Source organism: Silurus meridionalis, chromosome 12 (genome assembly GCF_014805685.1).
Source record: "Silurus meridionalis isolate SWU-2019-XX chromosome 12, ASM1480568v1, whole genome shotgun sequence".
NCBI lineage: Eukaryota > Metazoa > Chordata > Actinopteri > Siluriformes > Siluridae > Silurus > Silurus meridionalis.
In genome coordinates this window covers 4031785-4055672 of record NC_060895.1, presented here as the reverse complement: position 1 = coordinate 4055672, position 23888 = coordinate 4031785, and the positions used below count along the sequence as shown (strand labels likewise).

General features: G+C 39.5%; 1 protein-coding gene across 4 annotated transcripts in view; it reads right to left on the bottom strand.

Moving 5' to 3' along the window:
• Positions 1 to 3305: 3305 nt before the first annotated feature.
• numbl (NUMB like endocytic adaptor protein) overlaps positions 3306 to 23888 on the bottom strand; it is a 47934-nt gene continuing 27351 nt past the window's right edge. For 2 of the 4 annotated variants that reach the window (XM_046863069.1, XM_046863068.1), the window contains exons 2-9: positions 18564 to 18714; positions 14960 to 15034; positions 13599 to 13673; positions 10817 to 10957; positions 10194 to 10398; positions 9293 to 9559; positions 7464 to 7637; positions 3306 to 6087 (exon numbers count right to left, since the gene is read on the bottom strand). In XM_046863069.1, the coding sequence (XP_046719025.1) occupies positions 5291 to 6087; positions 7464 to 7637; positions 9293 to 9559; positions 10194 to 10398; positions 10817 to 10957; positions 13599 to 13673; positions 14960 to 15034; positions 18564 to 18689 (1860 nt within the window). In that variant the 5' untranslated portion in view covers positions 18690 to 18714 and the 3' untranslated portion in view covers positions 3306 to 5290. Of the gene's footprint in view, positions 6088 to 7463; positions 7638 to 9292; positions 9560 to 10193; positions 10399 to 10816; positions 10958 to 13598; positions 13674 to 14959; positions 15035 to 18563; positions 18715 to 21813; positions 22289 to 23888 lie in introns of those variants that run through there. The other 2 variants (XM_046863070.1, XM_046863071.1) reach the window with 2 other exon arrangements.

Below are 23888 nucleotides of genomic sequence, written 5' to 3'. Positions count from 1 at the left end.
TGTTTTCTAGCTTATCTAGAAAATCAGTGGGTCGATTCGTAGATGTCCAGCCACCGGCACTGGTCAATAGCACTATATCATCATAGCACCATATTTCAGCTTGCAGTAAAGAGCTAATGCTGTACACCATCTTAAAGATGGCTGTGGAAACAGATATACAATATTGTGTGGTAACAATTTGAGGAAGACGTGCATATGGCTGGATTGGGTGTCCCAATACTTGTCCATATAGTCTATATATACAATTAAATTGAGGTACTAAACATGTTCCCTCCAGCGATGCTAAGACCTGGAATTGTACTATACACATCACTATTCTTAAATATTACTATTACTCGAAGGTCTACAAATACTTGTGACAATCACTGAAATGTGTCTAAAATGCAGAGGTGGAAAGTAACAAATAACATTTACACGCATTGCGGTAATTGAGTGGGTTTTTTTTTAATGTACGTCTAAACTTAAAGTAGTTTTTAAAACTGTAGATTTACTTTTAAGTATTTTTGTTTGAAATATTGTACTTAACCACATTTGAAATCTTTTATTAAGTAAAACAAAAGAAAAATAGATATAAATAATGTAAGTCTTTCGTTATTGTACATTCATTTTTAATGGTGTTACAATTAGTTACAACAGTTACAACAATTAGTTGAAAATTCTTTTTGAATTACACTACAATTCCCCACCCCGCCCCCAAAAAATTACTTTTTACTCAGGTAGACTTTTAGTCCGGTAACTTTACTTGTACTTGATTCATATTTCAATGAAGTCACTACACTCGGCCACTACACTCGGCCACTTTATTAGGTACGCCTGTCCAACTGCTCGTTAACGTAAATTTCTAATTAGCCAAACACATGGCAGCAACTCAATGCATTTAGGCATGTAGACATGGTCAAGACGATCTGCTGCACTTTTAACCGTGTGTCAGAATGGGGAAGAAAGGTGATTTAAGTGACTTTGAACGTGGCATGGTTATTGGTGCCAGACGGTCTGATCTAAGTATTTCAGAAACTGCTGATCTACTGGGATATTCACGCACAACCATCTCTAGGGTTTACAGAGAATGGTCTGTAAAAGAGAAAATATCCAGTGAGTGGCAGTTCTGTGGGCGCAAATGCCTTGTTGATGCCAGAGGTCAGAGGAGAATGGCCAGACTGGTTCAAGCTGATAGAAAGGCAACAGTAACTCAAATAACCACTCGTTACAACCGAGGTATGGAGAAGAGCATCTCTGAACGCACTACACGTCGAACCTTGAGGCGGATGGGCTACAGCAGCAGAAGCCCACACCGGGTGACACTCCTGACAGCTAAGACAGGAAACTGAGCCTACAATTCGCACAGGCTCACCAAAATTGGACAATAGAAGATTGGAAAAATGTTGCCTGGTCTGATGAGTCTCGATTACTGCTGCGACTATAAATGATGAATATTATGATATTGTTTGAGCTCTAAATCTACTCTTTATAATGAGAGACAATGTCAGTTACACTATAGAATAGAATGTCCTGTAAGTCTGGTACTATAATGATTGAGTGGAACATCTGTCATCTGGCAAATGACCCCATGTCCATACCAGCAGGCACATAATTAAATAAGATATTTGCCCAAAACTTTACTCACAAATAAAGCAAGAAGCTTGAATGCACTCTGATTTGTTCCACAGGAGCAGACACTGCAATGATAAAAAAAATGATCCCATGTCTCAGCCCATGTAATATAAAGGCTACTGGCTATTTCTATGCCAGCCCTAGAGCATTTTTTTCAAATCTTCAGATGTTTGTCCCTTCTGTAAGGAAGATAATTAACACCTGAGATCTGGCCACCGTGCTTGATGTGTGATAATTAGCATTGCAGAACTAGCCTTTGAGCATGCTGCCAAAGATTCCCTGGACAGGAAGGCGGATCATGTACACATATACACATGAAAGACCTCAACTAACAATGCAGCATCTGGCAACCAAGAACATTGCACATTGGATGGTGACTTAGGCACCTGTGTACCCCAAATGTACCTCAAACGTTGCCATTTTATCACCATTGTGGAGATTCAGTGCAAATCGCAGAAGGTGCTTGACACGTTTTTGAAAAGACTTCCAGGATCTCCTGTTATAACTCGCTTCACTTACAGAAGTTCATCTGTCTCGCTGTGCAATAGTTTTGCACGGCAGTTGTATTTAACGTAACATAGCTATAACAATGTAGGGTTCCCTGGTGGTCTAGTGGTTAGGATGCGGCGCTCTCACCGCTGTGGCCTGGGTTCAATCCCCGGTCAGGGAACCGACCCCAGCCACTTTCAGTGCCGGTCCCAAGCCCGGATAAATTGGGGAGGGTTGCGTTAGGAAGGGCATCCAGCGTAAAAACGTGCCAAATCAAACATGCGGATGATCTGCTGTGGCGACACCTAACGGGAGAAGCCGAAAGAAATTACCTATAGCTGTAACAATGTAGCTGTTATGAACAAATTGTGCTAGCTGGTGCTATTCTGTTTACATGCGTTACCACGTCTGCAATTTCCTCATGCTCAGCAAGTTAGAACAAAGAACAAACTTGAAATTCTGTGTGAAAATGGGCAAATCTGCCATGTTTGACATGACATACGGCAATGCTGCAATGAGTCCTTCAAGGGCATGCGCTTTAAGAGCGGAAGAACATCACTGGAAGACGACGAGAGCTCAGGAAGAGCTTTAACGAGCTCAACCACCGCAAACATTTAAACCATTCGGCAACTTGTGCATGATGATCGTCGGAATACAATCTACATGATCTCACTTCTGTACCCAATCCTACTTGCCAGATTTGGCTCATGTGGACTTCGCCCTCTTCCTGTAGAGGAAGATCCGACTCAAAGGTCACCATTTTGACACCAGCATAAATTGCGTAATGTACCTTCTGCAATTTGTGCTGTATTGCTGTGCAAGGGGACAAAGGTGATAGTATGTAAATGTAGATAAATAAAGTTTATCCCCTTATGTTTTGGGGGTTTCCTCCGGGTATTCAGGTCCCTCCCAATGTTCAAAGGCATGCGATGTAAGGCTGACTAGCATTTTCAAATTGTCTGTAATGTCTGAGTGTGTGCAATTGTGCCCTAAAATGGGTTTTACTCCCTGGACTCCCTGTCCAGGCCTCCAGACTCTCCATGACCCTTTGTAGGATGAGTAGTATTGAAAATGGTTGAATGAATAGTTAATATAGCTGTGTACCTCAGTTCTGTAACCTCAATTCAATTTCTTTTATTTACTCTATAAACCTTAGAATCCATGTTTTTATATATACATATAATTACACCCAGCAGACAAACAAATGGCTCTTAATATTATATTATTTATTTGTCTTTGTACAATGTAATTACAATACAAATATGCAGGTTTAAATACAAAACTCTGTAAATAAAGATTAAAAATAAACTTCACTGTTTTTTATCGCTAGATTACAGTTTACAATCAAGTTTATGAGGTAATTTAGTTTCCTTGTTTTAAAAGAGATCCACATTTTTATTTCTTTTTTTTTTCTGTGTGGGGACGCATGGACTAGAGCCCAAGGGAATCGGCTGGATCAAATCATCCCGGCATCTTTACACGTGAGACAGGGAGCACGGATCGTGGGAAAAAAAAAATCTCGTTCCAAAGAAATATTTTCCCTGCAAAGCCTGCAAGCTAGGCCAGATTACAAACAGATTCACTTTGGGAACAACTGAAATAGAACCCATTTGTGCTGTAACCCTGTATATCGGTGGTTGGTGAACAACAGACTGGAAGAAAATTGGTACCATGCAAACTCGGTGAATCGATTAAATATACCCTAACTGTCCTATTATTATTGTTATTATTATTATTATGTTCTTCAGTGTCCTGTAAAACACAGTGTGCAGTCTGGCTTTGAATATCTAGATTTTCTCTAACTCGCTGAGAAACGTCAGTCCCTTGAGTCACGTCGAGTCCAATCACTCAGCAAGTCCTTAGCGAACATGCCACGGACCACGTGTTCGTCCAAATCACTTAATAAATGTAACTACCAGAAAGCATAGCGCGTTATCGCAGAGCGACAACTGCATTTGGTATTAAAAAAAATGTGTGATGCACTGGAATGGAGTTCCCTGGACAGATATATGGCTAGGGCGTTCTGAGCATGTACGTTGCCGAATATATTTTAGCCTTTGATATATGATTATTGTTTTTTTCTTCTTCTCCAGGATGATAAAAAAAACAGGAAACGTGTACTGTATGTTCTTATCGTAAAGAATATATTTCGGACAAGTGGGAATCGTATGAAAATGGCGCTGTTCATGATTCCAGGACTTTTAAGACTAGTCCTTCATGATTTCCTGATGTTTTTAACTCCAGCATTACTCATATCTCCTGTTCTCAGGAATGATCTCCACAAACGTTTTCTTTCCTTTTCTCTTTACACCTTCTGTTTTAAGCCTATAAGCACTTACCAGCATGACCTCAACACGACCTCTTTCATGTAGCTACAGGTTGTCCATGCCATTTTATTCGAACATGAAGTTCCTGCTTGTGAAATCAAGCCTAATCTTGCCATTTTTACATTCTCTCTCTCTTACTTTTTTAAACAATCACATACATATAGCATTTCTTCCATCGCATTTCCTCGGTCAATAAGAAATCAACTCTTTGTGCTAAGAGGTTCATCAGCATAATCAGCCTCTCAGTTTGATGTCCATGTGTTGCTGGCGAGGTGCTGATATGACGCTTCAGCTGTGACTCGCAGGGCTTGAATAATAATGAACGTCCTCGAATGAGAGGTGAGGAAATAAAACAAACAAAAAAACATGCTATTTACACTCTCGTTTGCTAGCAGGTCCATTAGTAGGTCTCTGCTCACTCATGCAGCCTCGGTTTTCTGTTAGTCAGTCCGAGCTTTTCCATACTCCCAAATTATGCGTGGTGTTTTGCCACAGAGGGTTGTATGTAAAATAATTACATACAGGGAAAGAACAAAGAAGCACAAATAAGATTAAAAAATGCAGGGTTTTTTCTTTTCACAAATAAAAGAAGTAATAAATAAATTTTGGCTGCATTTTAATCAGTCATTTTCAGGGTTTTTGACGATTTTACTATTTACCATTGCAGCTCAGCAAACTCAAACCCAGAAGTCTTTCCATTGTTACAAAGAGGCTTGGGTTCAAGTAGGCTGTCGTGGTCCCGGATCAAGAGTTTAATGCCTGCATTTGGAATGACACAAAACAAGTCAAGTAAATGTTAGAAGAGCAAACAAAGGAGCGAAAAGGATGCGTCAGGGTCTATATCGGTTCCCATGCAGGTGCAATTAGAGCTCGATTTCAAAGGTCTTTTGTAAATCGTTGGAGAACGGATTGGGTGCCTTGGGTTGCGATTTGGACTCCAGAGCCGCCCATTTGGCCTCAAAGCGCTCTGCTTCCTGGGCGTCCGCTGGGAGACTGGGCTGCTGCAAACTCTCCATCGGCCAGTTGTTGGTACTCCCACTGGACATGGTGCCATTCTGGGTCACACTACTGGACGCTGCACTAGTGGTGGTGGTGGCTGTGTGGGTGGAGAGTGAATTTTGTGCAAGCCCATGAGAGGCTGGTTGGTTACTCAACGTAGAACTTGCAAAACCCCCGGCCAGATTGGGAAACGCCGAAGAACCACCTACAAGTGTGCCCGTCTTGGACCCCATAGTGCCTCCAGCTGTGGAACCAGTGACGCTACAGAAGACATTCGCCACCATTTGTGAGGGTGTGATACCCACCACAGGCATGCTGGCATTTGGGTAGGTCATGCTGTTCGCCATGGAAGGCATGTAGGGCTGCAAGGGCACGTAGGCTGGCTGCAGCGGCGGTTGGCCATACATGCCTACGGGTGCCGGGGTGGTGTCAAAAGCCATAGGAAAGGGCTGCATGGATGTGGGAAGAGAGCCCGGAGCTATCGGTACTGGAGGGGGCTGCTGGGTAGGTGGTGGTGGCAGAATGGGTGGACTCTGCTGCTGGGCTTTTACCGCTTTGGAGACTTCCTCCAACCAGCGTTCTGCTTCCGAAGGTGTGCGCCTGTGGCCGGATGAAGGTGGTGACTGAACAGGGGGCTCTGCCTGGATCCATGTGCTGGTAACTGCAAAAAAATGCAAAATTGATAGCTGATTATTAAGGTAACCCTTGACTCATGAGATATTTTCGTCAGGTTGTATTATTTTAATTAGGCAAGAAACCCTTTATATTTACCCAACCAGATATTCCTGCATCTACAGGTCCTCATTGTGTGCTTCTTTTATACTAATTGTTCATTGTTAATGTTTCCTTCTTTGGCAAGCAATTAGAATAAAAAATGACCCTCGCCATATGCTATGTTTCTACCCAGTTCAGTCTGCACTGCCACTTCAACTCTCGTGTCAGCCAATTGCACAATCTTGGGCTTATTCCCACCACTGGTTCCTCCTCTGGACCCAGGTACAGTCCTTACACCAGCAGCAGTAATTGCTCCAGGCACTCTTCCAGCTCCTGAGTCTGTCACAGCCAATTCCATTTCCTGCCTGTCCTAGATGCAGTCTCAGATCTGATTCCAAACTTTGTCTCAGTTCATGATTCTGTTCTAATCTCAAATATAATTCAAGTGTTAGCCTTTGCACTTGATCCAGGACCAGTTTCTGTACCAACAACTGATTCTCTTCTAGCGCTTGATTAAATATTATATAATCGCATTTTATTTTGTGCCACGGTTAAATATAACATTATTATCTTTATTTATCATATGTTATGTTTTTCTCAATTCAGCTCGCCTGACTCAGGGTTTCTGCACTTTTTTAAAGAACTTTTTGGGACTAATAAGAGTGAAATTAAGACCTAGATCATGATATTAAAAACACATACACAAATACGTTGTTAATAACTGGCCTTAACCAAGACCTAAATAAAAAAACAATTCAAGCCATGTATTGGCTCACACACTCCATAGCTGAAAAATAAAATCAATTTTATGTCTGGACCCCATGTCTGTGGGACCTAGAACAGCAAATATAAGTCTTATTAAGGGATGTATTTTCCATTTTTAAATGACTTTTTAAGACTCTTTAATACTTTGCGGAGATGCCCCTCTAACCACCCTCCAAAACTCAAAGTGTTCTGTTACCACTCCGCCAACCACTGACCCAAAGGTCGTTGCATTACCAGTTAGATGCATTAAAATCCGCATTAGAGTCAGTAGTTGATCCGCTGAAATAGTAATTTGGTAGTTTGTTTGTGTTTCTGTCAATTAACGATTTGCTTTTGGTGTTGTACAAAAACTAACAAAAAACAAAATATCCACATTCAAAGTAAAAAATTTAAACCAGCACATAGTTTCTTATTATCAGCAATGTGTAAATGCGAGGTTCTATAAAAACAAAGTCTGCAACAACAGTTAACCACCCCCTTAGTGCCCCTTCTTTTGGTTTGTCCCTCAAAATGTCTGTCCGCGGCCGTGATGAATTCGATTATGTGTTTCCTTAGTACCTTGAGGCACAGGTGGAGGAGGGATGGCCGGAGGAATGCTGCATGCTGGCATGCCATTGTTGGAGGCTTGGCCACCGAGGTCCTCCAAGGGTTTGGTGAAAGAGCTGTTGATCTGGCTGCACAGCGCATTGATGCTGTCTGCTTCGGCAGCTACCGACAAGTCCATCTCAGGAACTGGGGGAGAGGATGAATGGACTCAATTACAACAAAGCAAACATAGAACGCCCACATGCCATGAGATCGACAAAACAATCGGCGTCCAAAGGAACTTGTGGAATTGGTCTGGGATGCATGGCTGGCCGTTATAATTGAACTTTGTTGTTTAGTTGTTGTTTTTTTCTTGCTGGATGTCATGTAAAGCATTGCTCCTTCCTGCATTACCATATTCCCATGCAGCACACAGGGCCACAACATACAAGGTACAGTAATAAACCACCATTTAACTCATTTGACCCCTTGTGCTACAGTCCTTATGCCACAGAAACAACAAACTTAGGAAATCCTTGACCTGTCTTGATGCTACAAATAGCACACCATCCATAATTCTCTTATCGGTGTCAAATCTGACCTGAGGGATTAAAGCAGAGAACAGAAAGGGCTGCCGATTTCTCTCTCTCTCTCTCTCTCTCTCTCTCTCACTCTCTCTCTCTCTCTCTCTTTTTCTTACTCCCTCTCTCTTTTCCTTTCTGATTCTCTAGAGATAGTTTCTATGAAAATACATGTAACTGCAGGGAAACACAGCAAGCCACAGTGGCTTTCTATAAATACATAAAAAAATAAAAGGGGATGTAAAAATAAAAAATAAAAAATAAAAAAATGTGTATGTTGAGTTATTTTCAGAAGAGAGTAAATCTGTACTGCTATACAAGCTGCACATTGACTACTCTAAAGTATATACAATTTTCATTGTAGCATTGTTTCTTGAGAGGACCTACTGCAAGGGTTGCTGAAATTTGAGGGTGTATTTACTTTTGTATGTATGTATGTATATATATATATATATATATATATATATATATATATATATACATACATACATACAAAAGTAAATACACCCTCAAATTTCAGTATATATATATATATATATATATATATATATAGTTAAAGTTGATGTGTTGAAAGCAGGAAAAATGGGCAAGCGTAAGGATTTGAGCCAGTATAAGGACGAGCAACTATAGCTCAAATTACTGAATTATCAGAAATTATCAGGCAAAGGATTTTGTTCTCAATAAGGATAATACTTACTATAATACTAGTACTATTAGAATAAATCTAAATAGCTATATACACTATATTCCTAAAGTATTGGGTCACCTGACCTTTCCTGCTCTATGTGGTTCTTTTCCAAACTGTTACCACAAAGCTGGAGGTGCTCAATTGTACCTGGTCTTTAGATGGCGCTATAATAAAATTTTGGATTCACTTGGAACTTGGAAACCCAAAACTTGTTCCAGCATGGCAGTGCCCCTGTGTACAAAGTGAGCTCTTTGAAGATCTGGTTCACATGATTTGGAAAGAAAGATCTCCTGCTATAGAGCTCTGATCTCATCCCTACTGAACACCTTTGGGATGAATTGGAGTGCTGACTGCACCCCAGGCCTCCTCACCTACATCATTACCTGCCTTTCGTAACACCCTTGTGGCTGATAAACCGAAATATCCATAAACACACTCACAACAAATCTGGTGGAACATCTTCCCAGAAGAGTGGAGGAAATTATGAGCTAACTGGGACTAAATGTGGAATGCAATACCATACCCATGACTAGGTGACCTAATACTTCTCAAGTGGTGAATTGTACCTGATGTCACGTGTTTATGTCACTGACCTGGGTTCTTGCTCTGAAAGTCAGTTTTGCGCTGCAGAGTGGATGGCAGCTCGTTCAGGCGCAAAGAAAGCTGGCGTTTGAAAGGCGAGTTTTTCTGGCTGAGCGCCGGGAAACCACGGAACGATCCCTGGCGTACGAGCTGTTCGAGAGGAGCGTGACGGCGTGGGATGGCGTGCGGACCGCCCGCCTCGGCTCGTTCCGAGTGCATGGCAGCACCTTCTGGCGGGGAGGCATTACCTGGTGGCACCGCAGGGACGGCACACGCTTCTGCAGAGAGAAAAAGAACATCCGGGTTGTTTCGGGAGTGTTCAGCAACTGCACGTCTGATTAATCTAACTTAATACTTTTCTTTTTATTATCGATCTTCAATCTGCGATTTGCATTTGTCTGTGAAGTAGCTATCGATGCGATGCGATAGGATTCACCGCTATTACGAAGCATTGCGAACACAATGCGATTCAACAAAAAGAAAAAAAGACTTTTCCTGTTTTGTGTGTAGGAAGTTACAGCTCTACCTCTGCCATGTTAATCTGTATTCTATGTGGCTCTCATGACACGCCTCGGTCTCCGTATTGTTGTGATACATCAGAGACAGTTTCGCGAGAAGAAATTGATCCACTTATCGAATATTGTCCCAAATTATAGCTTGTTTTCCAAATAATAAAAGCATAACACATTTACTAATAGTTATATATAAATAAATAGTTTTTTACCAATGCAAATATGTTAAAAACCACGCATCACGATACGAACGCCAACCTGTACCTGATGCGTAACTTTTATACCGATAACCCGATGGATGCAAATCGCAGAATCTTACACATGCTAATCTACGCATGTAGCATAGAGGCTCACTGGCATTGTTTGTGCACCTAGACCCCGAGAGTATTGGTTTAGTGACCTTTCTTCTTGTCCTGCAGCTGCTTCATGATATCCTCCCTCTCGCCCTGCTGACTGGCCGAGGAGACGCGGAACGAGCCTTCGCGGACGAACGATGTCCGGGTGGCATCGAATGAAGCCGTCACACCGCACTCCTTCTCTCGCCTCTGCTTTCGCTCCAGGCATGCAGCAAACGCACATCCAACTGCGTGACTCAGGCGCTCACCCTGCCATGGAGAAAGCTTTCGTTAGCAACATCCTAAAGCAATCATTGTCATTTAGAACTGGAAATAACACCGTCTGGGCATTTTGACTGTAATTCGTAGAGATGTATTGAGTCTTTCATTCCTGGTAGTAAAGCACATTTATTTGCACATTTTCTGAAGAAGGCTTCAAAAAACTCTCTCTAATTATAAAGACAGTGAAGTATTTCAGATTAGCGCTAAGTTGATGCTAGCAGTGATTCAATGCCGGCTTTAAGATTAAACAGCCTTACACAAAGGTCGTCCTTGTGACAGTAAAATTGCACCCTAGCATCATAAATAACTCGTTTCCTCAAGTGTCTCAAGTGCAGCAACATGCTGCAGACAGCTGTTCCAGTCGATTATCTCATTCTAAAATTCAGAAGACCAGGAGATCTCTCACCGAGTCCTTCAGAGCCATGAAGCAGTGGCACATCCAGCGGCGAGTGGTTCCGTCACGGCAGATATAAGAGAAAGCCTTGTCGTAGTTGCGGTCCGGTGCGCAGAACGACACCTTCTCTATGGTCTGGTCAACGATGAGGTCCTACACGTGGAACGATGCGTGATAGAAATTCGCTTAGACTTTTATATAAAAAAGCATCGGAAAATGACAACTTTAACATGAAGCCTATTGTCTCTAGTGTGGTTTATCGCATTGTAAGCACCTGGTCTCGGTGCAGTTATGGATTTCATAGTCGACCGATTGATCGGGCCGATTCTTGACATTGTTTTTAACGGATCTGCATTTTAATTGTGCCTCAAATTAATAGGCAGGCGCGTCTGCTAACGGCTCAGCGTTGTTGTAGAAGAGGTGCCGCTGAAGGCGAGCGTGTCGCCATTCCACCTGCGTAACCCTGAGTTGCAGAGACAAGTAGCAAGAATGAAAAACAAGCGTCTGTGCGTTCCCTCTTTACACTGCTAATAACCGAATATAGGAAATAAATGCATGATTTAAGAAGATACAGACGTGAAACAAGTTATCCGCTAGTGCAGCAAGATAATTACAATTGGTAGGAAAACATACGTATCTAAGCTTTAGAAAAGAATGAAAGAACGAAATGTCTTAAAACAGGCATTAAAATGCTTATTCCAAGTAGTCGCTTTAGTCTACTTACAACTAGCTTCTTTTTATTGTGTTTTTTTAAGTTTGCTTTTATTAATTCGTTTTAAACTAAAAATAAGATTACTATTAAAATCAAGGTCACGCATACATGCGTACTGTCAACAATTATTTACTCAATTGAAGACTAGTAGTTGCGACGCAAACACAAAGCAAAATCATTAATTGCTGCTTCTTAATACACTTAACTTATTGCAACAGAAAACATTATTGAATGTATTTTGTCATTACTGAACACCAAAATGTTCAACCTGAGAAAACCAAAGTACAGAACAACTTAATAAAAAGCCATAAGTACTTTGTATAAAGAACAAAGTTCCAAAAAAAATAATAACCAAATATATATTAATAATAAAATAAATATTTGGAAAGACTGGGTGACTTAATAATGTAGACTCTTATAATTTGTTATTAGATTGTAAAAAAAAAAAGTGTTGGCGTTGACATAAAACAAGCATTTTGAATAAATAATACTACTCCTAAGTCCCAAGTGTGATTATTGAGCATTATTAACGGGGCAACTTTTTAAAACAAGTTATTACAACTAAAATAAAGTCTTAAAAAAACACAAGGCATCAAATGATGTCTCTGATAATCATTAAAATAATTAACTTTAAGCTTTAAAAGTTACTTAAGCAATAATTTTTTTGGCTAGAAAAAGAATGTAAGTCTTGACTATGTGAGGAGGTTTTGCAGTGCACTTTTTAGCTTTCATCGGTTCCGGGTTGTTTTTTCTTACGGCCGAAAGAAAACAACCAGACATATCGTGGCAAAAAAAAACGCCATCATATTAAAAAAAAACATATCGATCAACTCTATTTCATAGTGTTTCATAGTGATTACAGTTTTTTTATGCAAACTCCCAAATATGGGCTTCAATCATGGTGTTTAAACAGTAGCGCCAATTAAACGCATGAGGGAGGGTTGACTTCGGTGTGGGAAGAAGTATCAGGGAGCGTGGGTTGCCATACATTCGCATATTTGCGCATTTGCTTAAAAAAATCATATGAGCGGTAAAATACTGTAAAACACTGAGATGATACTCTTAAGCAGTTCTCTTATTTCTGGAAGCACAATCCTTGATCTGATCTGAAGTGCAATTCCCGGAATGGACAGAAAGGGCTCATGGGAACTTTATCAAAGGTGGTGTTCAAAGGCGACACACAGCGAGTGCATAGCAAATAAGCCAGAGAGGGCAGAAGGGGTAGATTCTCACCCTGTATGTGTCAGGTAAGGAGCCCATTCATCTTAAGCCTCTTCACTGGCTGAAGGGGGTCAGCACTCTGAGAGGCGGCTCAATGGCCAATTGTGTCCCGGGGAGTAAAAGCCGGAAAACAGGAGCGGTCAGGAAAGAGGAGGGGCTGCTGACTCACATCTTACTGTAGTTCTGGGAAAACAGGAGGCCACGGGGCTTGTTAAATGTCAGGGCGGGACCCCAGACATGCTTGCCCAAGTTCAGAGCGTATGCGGCAGGATGCTCTGGAACCGTATGGAGAGGGGGGTAAAGGGGGATTAGGTCTCTGCGCTGACTCATTGTAAAGCAGAGGGATTAGCAGATGGGCAGAGAGAGAGAGCGATGGCTGCTTGGCTTGGGGGGAGGGTTTACAGGCAACAAAAAAGAGGCTTCTTTGTGCCTTTCACTCCCTTTTCACAGCCTGTAGAAGAACAGGATGACTGTATTTATAATGTAGTGAGGCCCCTTGATTACCTTTTCAGCAGCGCTGGCTCAAAAATAGAACTAGCAAAAACAAAATCTCTAAATGCTGTGTCTTAAAAATCCTTTATAACAGTGATAACGAGCAACCGTCAACCCCTTCACTGGTGGCTTCAGTAGTGAGACATAAAATAAAGTTAGTCATGGGATTTGGTTTTTTGGGGAGCAGCCAACAGCCCCTGCTGTGCTTTTTCCTACAGTTTTCCTCTTGTTCAAAAGATACTCTGTAGGCTAAAAACATAATGCTGTCAGCAAGTGCTATTCAAGTGGCGCATTTACAAAAGGCCTGCTGATTTCCTGTTTTTCGCAAAAACTTTTCTATAGCTGCAAGGACATGGGCGGTGTGCTCACCTTGGTTTTGTCATCCACCACTCTTAGACCGTCGGCTGAAACCCATAGCATCGCTTTAACCGTCTTCTTTCCGCTCTGAGATGGAGGAAAATCAAACAAAAACAGCGTTAGACTTCCAAAATGTAAAAAAAAAAAAAATATATGGTCTCATCACCAAACCATTTTTAAGTGGTTTGTCCTTTATTATATTTTCTTTCTATCCAATATGCGCAAAAATCGGTATACCGATTAGCCGAGCTTTTACAAAGTGATGAGATTGATATTAAAAGAGGATAGCAAGGCCTCCGAGGCCAGTAGGGGGCAGCACTAGCTGTATAGAACCAGAAAGAAAAATGGTATGTAAATTAGGAGAGTGCAACTGAGGATATCGGATGACACAGTTAGGAAAGTTGGGGAGGGAAGACCTGGCAGAATTTCAGCCGCCTTTCAAATCTGCGAAGGCAGCAGTAGTGAGAAAAGAAATTAGAAGAGAAGGAAGAGATAGAGATAACTAGTTGGCACACCGAGAAGGCAGGTGAGGGAACAGCTGGAACCTGCTAGAGAACTCTATTGGGATACCGAAGATGAAATATTGATGCGCATCTCCGTAACTGAGGTTGATGCGATTCGCACAATGCGATTCAATGCAATATGATGCAATGGAAAAACTATGATGCTCTGCAATTCAATATGGTACAGACAGCAAAACATCAATTTAATTAAGTGCCTTCTGATTTCTAACGCACGGCCTCTGACGCAGCTCTACCTCTGCCATGTTAATCTACACTCTATGATATTCTCAGGATACGCCTCAGTCTCCGTATCGTTGTAACACGTCATATTTGCATAGCGGAAACAGTAGCGAAGAGAAATCAATCTACATATAAAATACTCGCCACAGATTATTGGTCAGTATAGTGTATCTACTAATAATTATATACTAATAAATCAGTTTATACCGATTCAAATATGTTCTTGTGATAAAATGGCACTTTTTGCATTCGATGCATCACATCTTTAACTTTTAAGCCGATGTACTGATGGGAATCTGCGAATCTGAGAATCAGTAGTTCCTAATAATGCACATCTTTGATGTCTACCCCCGAGTACAATCACCTCAACAAAAGAAAGTACACTATTAAAACACACACAACAATTTAGTTCAAATGTAAAAAAAAATTCAAAATTTCAGCTGTGTTGCTTTATTTTTAGAAAAATATCTGGACTTTTAAAACCTGCACCATAGAGATAGCTCCAACAATGTCAAGTCTTGGAAAAGATTTAGAGCTTTAGAACATGCCTTATTTATTTCACCATAACCGGTTGTTAACTCAAATCTGATTCTGATCGTATTAAAAAAGGAAGATCGAAGACATACTCACCACTTTCAGTTTCTTCACAGCCTCCTCACATACGTGCATCCCTCTGGACTCCTCCACCTCCACCAAACCCAGATACTGCAGAGGAGAGAACGAGCATGATGAAAAGAACAAGGTTTCATGCCTTCTATTGTTTTTGTCACTTCCCTAGAAACAAGGGTACCTGAAATGTCCAAAATTGTTGATCATCGATCGCTTCGATTTCAATATCAATTGTAAAAACGTGGAGCTCCAATGCAAACATAAACATGAAGGTTCGTAGGTCTGATTTGGTGAAAACTGAGCACTCTGAAGAAGGATGGATGTAGAATTGTACTGTAGGTACGCAAACCTCCTCATCTGATCGACTCTTATTTCTAGCCATAAAAATCGTAATGATCTTTTTTTAAAAATAAAATACTATAGAAGAGCAGATTGTGTAAGATTACGATTGGTTTATGATAATGTAATACAATTAAATTTTATTTTTATAGTGCTTTTAACAATGGCAGCGTTTTAAAGCAGGTAAGAAAGAATGAATAAGATTGTTCTTTATAAATTTAAGTTTGTCCTGATTTATTATTAATTTATTATATATTCATTTATTTAAGATTATTTAAGCTTAGTTTGTTATTTTACATGCAATTCAAGCTTAATTATTATCAGATACATCATTTGAGGACTTTTAAGACTTTATTTTAGCTGTAATTGGTTTTAAAGTTGGCCAGTAAAAAGAAAAGATAAGATAAGATATACCTTTATTCGTCCCACAGTGGGGAAATTTCTTTGTTACAGCAGCAAAGAAAGAAAAAATAATAATAATAAATAAATAAATAAATAATGCTTAATAATCAATAAAGTTTATATATTTTTATATATTTTTTGAACATTTTTCTTTATACAAAGTACTTTTTATTAAGTTGTTCTGTAGATTTCAGTTTTTCATGTGGAACATATTGGTGCCAAAATACATTCAATAATATTTTATGTTGCAATAATAAATATAATTACAATATTTTATGTTGCATGTATGCGTGACCTTGATTTTACCAGTAATCTTGTTTTTATTTTAAATCCTTTGTCTCGTTTTAAGACAGAATATATAATGACGATTCTTAAATTAAGGGGAATTTTATTGTTTAATAGCCTGAAAGAGCTTTTCAAACAAATTAATAAAAGCAAACTGTTTATAAAAAGGATTAACAAGCTAGTTTTAAGTAAATTAGTCTAAATGACTGCTTAGATATAAAGTCTAATTTTCTTATTTCAAAAAATCTTACCAAGCGTAATTAACTTACTTCACTGACAGACAATTTGTCTTCTTTCTAGTCAGATCTTCTTAAATCATGCGTATATTTCTAATATTTAGACGGTTATCATGTGCAGTGCACTTTTTTATCAGAATTGAACTGGGAGACCAGTCAGGATTAAAAATCAATGGATGGAAAGAAAAGAAAACCTGTGTTAGTCTGAAAGAGAATTGAAGACTGAAATAGATGTTCACCTTTCATGCTGAAGTTGTTCAAACCCAAGTGTGTCAGAATGCCTCAGTGGCAAGACTTGAAATTTCCTGTTCAACAACGGTTTCTATTCACAGATCTGACAGAGCTAGGGCGATTTTGCCAAAAGGAATAAGCAGGAATATCAGGATCCAGATGTGCAAAGCTAATAAAGACACATGACAGATATAACATATTCTTGTGACTGCAACTGCCAAAAGTGTTTCAAGTTCGGCTAAATATTTATGCAGCCAAATAGTTCGGATCTTCCAATAGACATTTCTCCTGTTTCTTCCATGTTGGGATTTTCCTCCTGCTGTCCCGTTAATAGGTCTAATAAATCAACTGCATTTAAAGGTGTAATGGCACATCTTTCCTGGAAATTTCTCAACTCTTGTTCATAAGTTCTTGAATGAATTCTGCTAAATCTCTTCCTGGATGGTTGACACACCAATGTTCCCAGGATTTCTGGCAACCCTGTTCACTTTTCACCTTCTATTCCTAGTTAATTATTGGCTATGGCTAAATGCAAAAGAGGTAAGGATGCTATATATTGATGGAGAAAGTTTTATTAGGATAGTTTTAATTTTGGTCTAGACTTCTCCCAAAATAGACACCCGAATTTTCCAGCCATATGTGGTTTTACAGCAAATTTTTACCACACGTTCGTAAAGGATGTGTTAGGATGCTGTAGCATGAAAATTTCCCTTCACTTAAATCTGTTCCATTATGACAATGGCCCTGTGCAAAGAACCAGCTTCCTGAAGATATGCTTTACATTGGTTGGAGTGGAACATCTTGATTAGCCTGCAATAGAGCTCTACTGAACCCTAATAAACACTCGAGGCCTCGAGGCCTTCTCACCTCACCTACATCAGAACCTGGAGCTATTAACAACCCTTGTGGCTGAATGTGGACAAATCTCGACAACCACCCACCAAAATCTAGTGTAACATCTACCAGAAGAGTGGAGGTTAATTGGAAATGTGGACTAAATGTGGAATGGGATGTTTAAAAGGCACATAGACCATAGACCATAGACATACAGACCATATAATCCGACCCGCTAATATGTACACATATAAGACAGAACATTTACTTTAACCTGAGAAAGAAACAGTTAATTTGCAAAGGGCCTGTTTTATATTATGGGATAATGTGAGCACTGAGCAGAGGGTCCATTAGAGAATTTTATTTCTGTCTCCTTGAGACTCCGGAAGCCTCGAGCTACCAATAAAAACGAGGCTGAATTTAATTATGTTTATCTGCAAAAAGACCATCATTAATGTCAAAAGAAGCTTAGATACAATTATGGATATATATTTTTTTCTGTCTAGATATACCATGTCAGATAGTGTCCTAAATACTTGCACATGTCTTGATAGATATAAGCATGATTACTTGCTGTTATCACTATAAAGGAGGTAGATTGGCCAAAAAAAAGCTGGACGTGTCAAGTATTTTTAGCGCTTGCCCAAGCACCGCAAGCACGCTATTGACTTTTCAAGCTTTTAGTCCACCGTCTATATCTGACCTATTTCAATGCAAGCCCATTTAGCCTCATGGACATGCCCATTAAATTATCACTCTCCTGTCCTTATTACTATCAATATCACTATTCTGGACCACACTTTCTCGTCTCTTCTCTGATTAATGAGTTTGGGAAAGGCTGGCTAAGTAACTAGAACAATATTCGTCTTTTATTGCTGATCAGCAGCACATGCTCGTGTCTTGTCAGATGAAAAATGGTGTAGATTTTTATAGAGGTCGACCGATTCATCGGATTTTGCCACGTGCTGTTCGCTTTGACATATGAGGCTGTGTGCTGCACGGAGAGTGCTATATTATATTTATTATAATTAATCATTTATTAATTATATATTTATATTTACTCATAAAATTAATATATTCACATTCATTTCACTTAGCACATTTTCAGGATTCAGTAGTGTTTTTTATTATTATTATTTTTTTTGAATAAAATTCAGTAGTATTGTTTCATAGACTGTTTATGTTTTTTTTATCCAGTATTCATTTAAAAACAAATCGGTTGATTACGATTAAACCTAGCCATTGGTATCGGTAAAATCCACTATCGGTCGACCTCTAATTTTGTATCAATTTTTTACCCGAACGGCGAAGCAGCATTTGCCCTTGCGCACGGCTTCTTCGTCGGCCTGCCACTGGTGCGGTCGGCTAGCCTCGGGCACGTAGGTTGGCTTTTTCCTGCGCAAACTCTGACGCAGCTTATTCATCTCCAAACTCTCAGGCTCTCTGTTGCTGTGGAGAAAGAGAGTCAGATTAATAGTGGTCATACCTTTTCATTGGCTTGTATGAGTTCAAAATATCGTTAGAATTCAGTTCTATTTTATTTGTATAGCGCTTTTAACAATGGTGGCACAAATGAGTCCCTTTAAGTATTGATGAGCAAGCCATTGGCACCAATGGCAAGGAAAAACTCCTTGAGATGGCATTAGGAAGAAACCTTGAGAGGAACCCATCCTTATCTGTGTGACACCAAATGAATTTCATGCTTCTGTTTTGGAGGAGTGGAAAATATTTGTTAATTTGCTTCAAAAATCACATTTTTTTTGTCATTGTGCAAACAATGTTTGTACTGAAATTTAAAGTGGCTCTTCTTGTGCTGGTTCAGCAATTTATTGCCTCCTTGTTCAGTCACTACGATCTCATCAGCTGCGGGCAGCTCGTTCTCGGTGCCTTCGATCATCAAAAACGCCGTTCTATTCAAGCACCATAATCAGGCCATTCACAGTCCCCTCGATTTGCATTGGTAATTCCGAGTGCCGCATAATAACACATGACATAATCCAAGCGGTCTCTTCTAAAGAATGCTGATTGAGGCTAATTTGCTTACCGCAAAGCCACATGAACCTCTACGAACGAGGAAAATCCCACTGACCCACTGTAGGAGTGCAAACAAAACACACGCTTGTATAGCACACACAAAATACGTCAATGCAAATGGTTAGCGACGTTAAGGTTCATTCACATTTATTCGTTTGTCGTTTGTCTTTTCACGCGCTCAGTCCACACTACACTCCGATTCCTCAAGACATCTATATGCATTAAATACATGGCTTTCTTCAGCACACACTCGTTCCAACAAAATTCAGAGCAAATAATGCAAACACAGACAAATATGCATCCTATTTCGATCAGTTTTAAAATAGCACCGATGAGGTGGTTGCAGGTGTGGACAAATCAGTGGAAAATGCTCTCATATCGAGGCTTTTTTTGTGTTATTCGTACTTGCTCAGCAGACTTAAGAAAAAAAAAATCCCACTCCTGTTTTATTTCCAAACCTGAGTTTTGCAGTGCTGCAATGCACCTTGGTGCGGCACGAATCGCTTGCTGCATTACACACATAATAGACCAGTTTTCTGGATTGAATTCTGGATTTTTCCTGTGAAAATCTGAACCATTTTAACGCCATGTTGAAAGTATATTTTAGGACGGAAAAACATGGAGGCATCTTTGTTAGAAAAAATCTAGCAGGCTAACAATACTGAGTGATTCCCATTATAATACATGTAACTACTGTATAATGAAACACTACAGATTTGACTAGCTTGTGTGTGTATGCTAACTGATGCTACTTGTTGCTACGAGCAACCATGTTAAACTCAGCGTTTAGGAAACTTATTCCAAATCAAGGAAGACTTTTTCTTTTCAGAGTAACAAGTAAAAGTAACATATTAGCTTTTCAGAGTCAGGGACATGTTAAAAACACTGAGGAAACCGAGCGAGATAAATTTCATACACATACCGCACACATTTACCTCAGAAACAAACATATCAACAGGCAATGGAGATGCTAACCGGTTGTGCAACAGAACTAGCATGGCCAAGAGCATTGATCATTAAGCAAAAGCAAGTTAAAGATGTGATTTGCTACATTAGAATCAAATGTAGATAATTATATATTTCTTCAATTCCTTTAGTCTCTAATATTATTAATTAATGTTGTGTAACTAGCAAACTGGCAAGCTATGATGATAATGATATTACAGTGGTGGCCATGTTTGAATTCAATTCAACTCATTAATTCAATTCATTGTTTAACCTCTTTAAACAAATCATGGGTGGGCTAGCTAATACATTTTTGTTAACCTCAGAGCTTGTCTACAATAGGACGATGACCGAGGAAAACCAGACAGACTTGTGTGCCAGATATCCTGAGGTCACACAGCAAGGTCATACCGCAAGCTCACACCGCAAGGTCACAAGCGACACCACTTTTTTTTTGTACTTAGTTTTCCAGCCACACTGTCTGATAGATAGGGAAAAAACAAATTGAGGAGTGTGTTCACCCACTACCACACCTCTTCCTGAAGTAATCCCACTGGCTACTGAGCTTTGTACAGAAAAAAGTCTGAATAAAATGAGCCAAAAATTAGCAAAGCTGAGAAAAGACTTGAGGCAGTAAATAAACAAAATTAGGACATGCGGAGAAATGGGTGGCACCCCGAGCTCATCTGATTGAGGTCAGTGTTGTAACGCATGGTTTGCTCTCAGCACCGGTGCCAGACACTCATATATACTCCACTAGATTTCAACCCTTCAGGGTGCAGGATCGACTCCACGAACCGACGGAAGCCAAAACTGAAACTCGTCAGAGCAATTTAATGTAAGCATTAAGTGAGGGAGAAGGTTTGAAGCTCGCCTTCAGAACACGTCACAGTACTGGCCAGGGCCACCCAAAGATGTGAGCTCAGCACCAAATAGGAACCAGCTGGAGTCTAGTGAAAAAAATAACAGACGAAGGAATGAGAGTTGGCAATGACAGAACTTATCATCTCTCGCGCACACACTGACAGCACACGCCTTCACGAGAGCCAACGCATTAACACACATTTACAAAAGCTGAACAGGCTGTCAAAAGTTTGGAAGTCTTTGAGACTCCTGTTCCTTTAGTTTATATGCAACACATAGGTAAATGCACACAAAGAATTGGACAGTGAAAAAGGAAAAAGTTCTGGGAAATGTCCATTTCTGGGAAATCGGACATTTTTGGCTCTAACAGAAAAGCTTATGTAAAACAAGAACAGGTGATAAGATGTTTTCAGACTGCCTCACACCCACAGTCAATAATGTAGTTGAAATGTTAATGGTTTGGGGTTGTTTTTGACCAGGGAAGGTTGTAATCTTCTTCCCGGTCAACGGAATACTGAACCAACATGGCTACCATTCCATATTCAACACTATGCATTTCTGTCTGGACCGCAGCTAATTTGGAACCGAATTCCCCATACAACAAGACAATGACACAAACAATATGTCAGAGCTCTGTAAGCATTATTTAGAGAGCAAAAAAGTCATCTGGAGTGTTGACTATCGTGGAATAGCCAGTCACCTCACCTAAATCTTACTGAACTGCTCTGGGATGAACTGGATCACAAGGTTGAAAAAAATCTCCAAAAAGTAGTGAAGAACACATGTGCCAAGTGTTAGGAAGGTTTACTAAGGAAGGTTGAACTCGCCCCAGCATGTCAGTAAGAACAGGAATAGGATTCGGAACACTTTAACTTTACTGGGTTTAGGATTGATCGTGTGTGGTGTGATTCTCGCTGTCATCTGCTAACTGCTGTTTCGTTAGTTTGCGCAATGTCGAATAAAACGGCTGCTGTGCGATATTTGCGCGATGTCGTATGATGGCTGCTGCTCAGTGTTCTGGCCTTTTACGCTCTTGATGGACAACGGTGCACTGTGATGTCACAGAGGTAGTAACCTATCATGAATGGTAAACTGTAAAACTCCCTCTAGTGGTGAAGCCTGGAAATACAACTGAAGAGGAATCCTTAAGTATTTCAGCTAAAAGTTTGGAGAAATGAACTGTCCAGATGCCAAGAGTGTGTAAAGCTGTTATTTATACTAAGGGAGGATTTTTCTTTTTTTATGTAAATAATGTGGAACATCTGTACATTTATATATTTGTTAAATCTTTATACCATTACATTACCTATTTTGTTGCATATAATCTTAAAACACGTGACTTTCAAAAACAGGTAATAGGATAGGATTGGATGGAGGTGATCACTGAATCAGTACCTCATTAAGCAGAATGAGGTCTGCTAGTGTAGAAATAAAACATATTCAGAGAGATGCTGATTTAGGAGTAAATTGCTTTGGTCTTGGGACAGTATTGGGACACTGGACTTTTCCAGTTATATGTGCAAACTGTTACCACAAATAACTAGGAGACCCAAACCTGTTCCAACATTCCCCGTTACACAAAGACAGCTCCAAGAGGATATTTTTACATGGGTTAGAGTGAAAGATATCCTGCTACAGAGATCTAACCTCAACCCTATTGAACATCTTTGGGATGAATTGGAACATACATATACATAAACTATATTTCCAAAAGTATTGGGTCACCTGACCTTTCCTGTTCTATGTGGTTCTTTTCCGAACTGTTACCACAAAGCTGGAGACACACAATTCTACAGGACGTCTTTAGATGCGCTATTAAAAAAATTTTGCATGCACTTGAACTTGAAACCCAAACCTGTTCCAGTATGGTGATTCCCCTGAGCATAAAGTGAGCTCCTTGAAGATCTGGTGTACATGCTTTGGAGAGAAAGATCTTGAGTGGCCTGCTATAGAGCTCTGATCTCATCCCTACTGAACACCTTTGGGATGAATTGGAATGCTGACTGCACCCCAGGTCTCCTCACCTCACCTACATCAGCACCTGCCTTTCGTAACACCCTTGTGGCTGATGATGGAACATCTTCCCAAAAGAGAGGAGGGAATTATAAGATCACATACCGTACCCATGACCAGGTGACCCAATAGTGTACACAAAAATGCTATCATAAATAAATACGATTAGGAAATAATAAATTGTATTGAATTGCAAACATTCATTACGTGGAAATGTTCTAAATGTTCCAAATCTTTTTTTCACACATCCTAATGCTATTGCTGTGTCCCCAATCGATCCTCTCTGACGCTGTAGCCTCAGGATAGTCTGTTTTATCGGCACTGACGGTTCTTTTTCTTTTTTTCTCTTGCTGGAAGCAACTGCAAAAGATGATTTGATTTGAAAATCAATACACCAACCATTTTATTTCAATTCAAGCTTTTTTATATATATATATATATATATATATATATATATATATATATATATATATATATATATATATATATATATATATATATATATATATATATATATATATATATATACATATATATATATATATATATATATATATATATATATATATATATATATATATATATATATATATATATATGTATATATATATATATATATATATATATATATATATATATATATATATATATATATATATATATATCACGGTTCACCCGATCTACGTAACGTAATACATAACCTTAAAATGAAGCTGACAATGTCGTTCATTCTTTCATTTCAGTGACGAGAGAAAATACATAAAGAA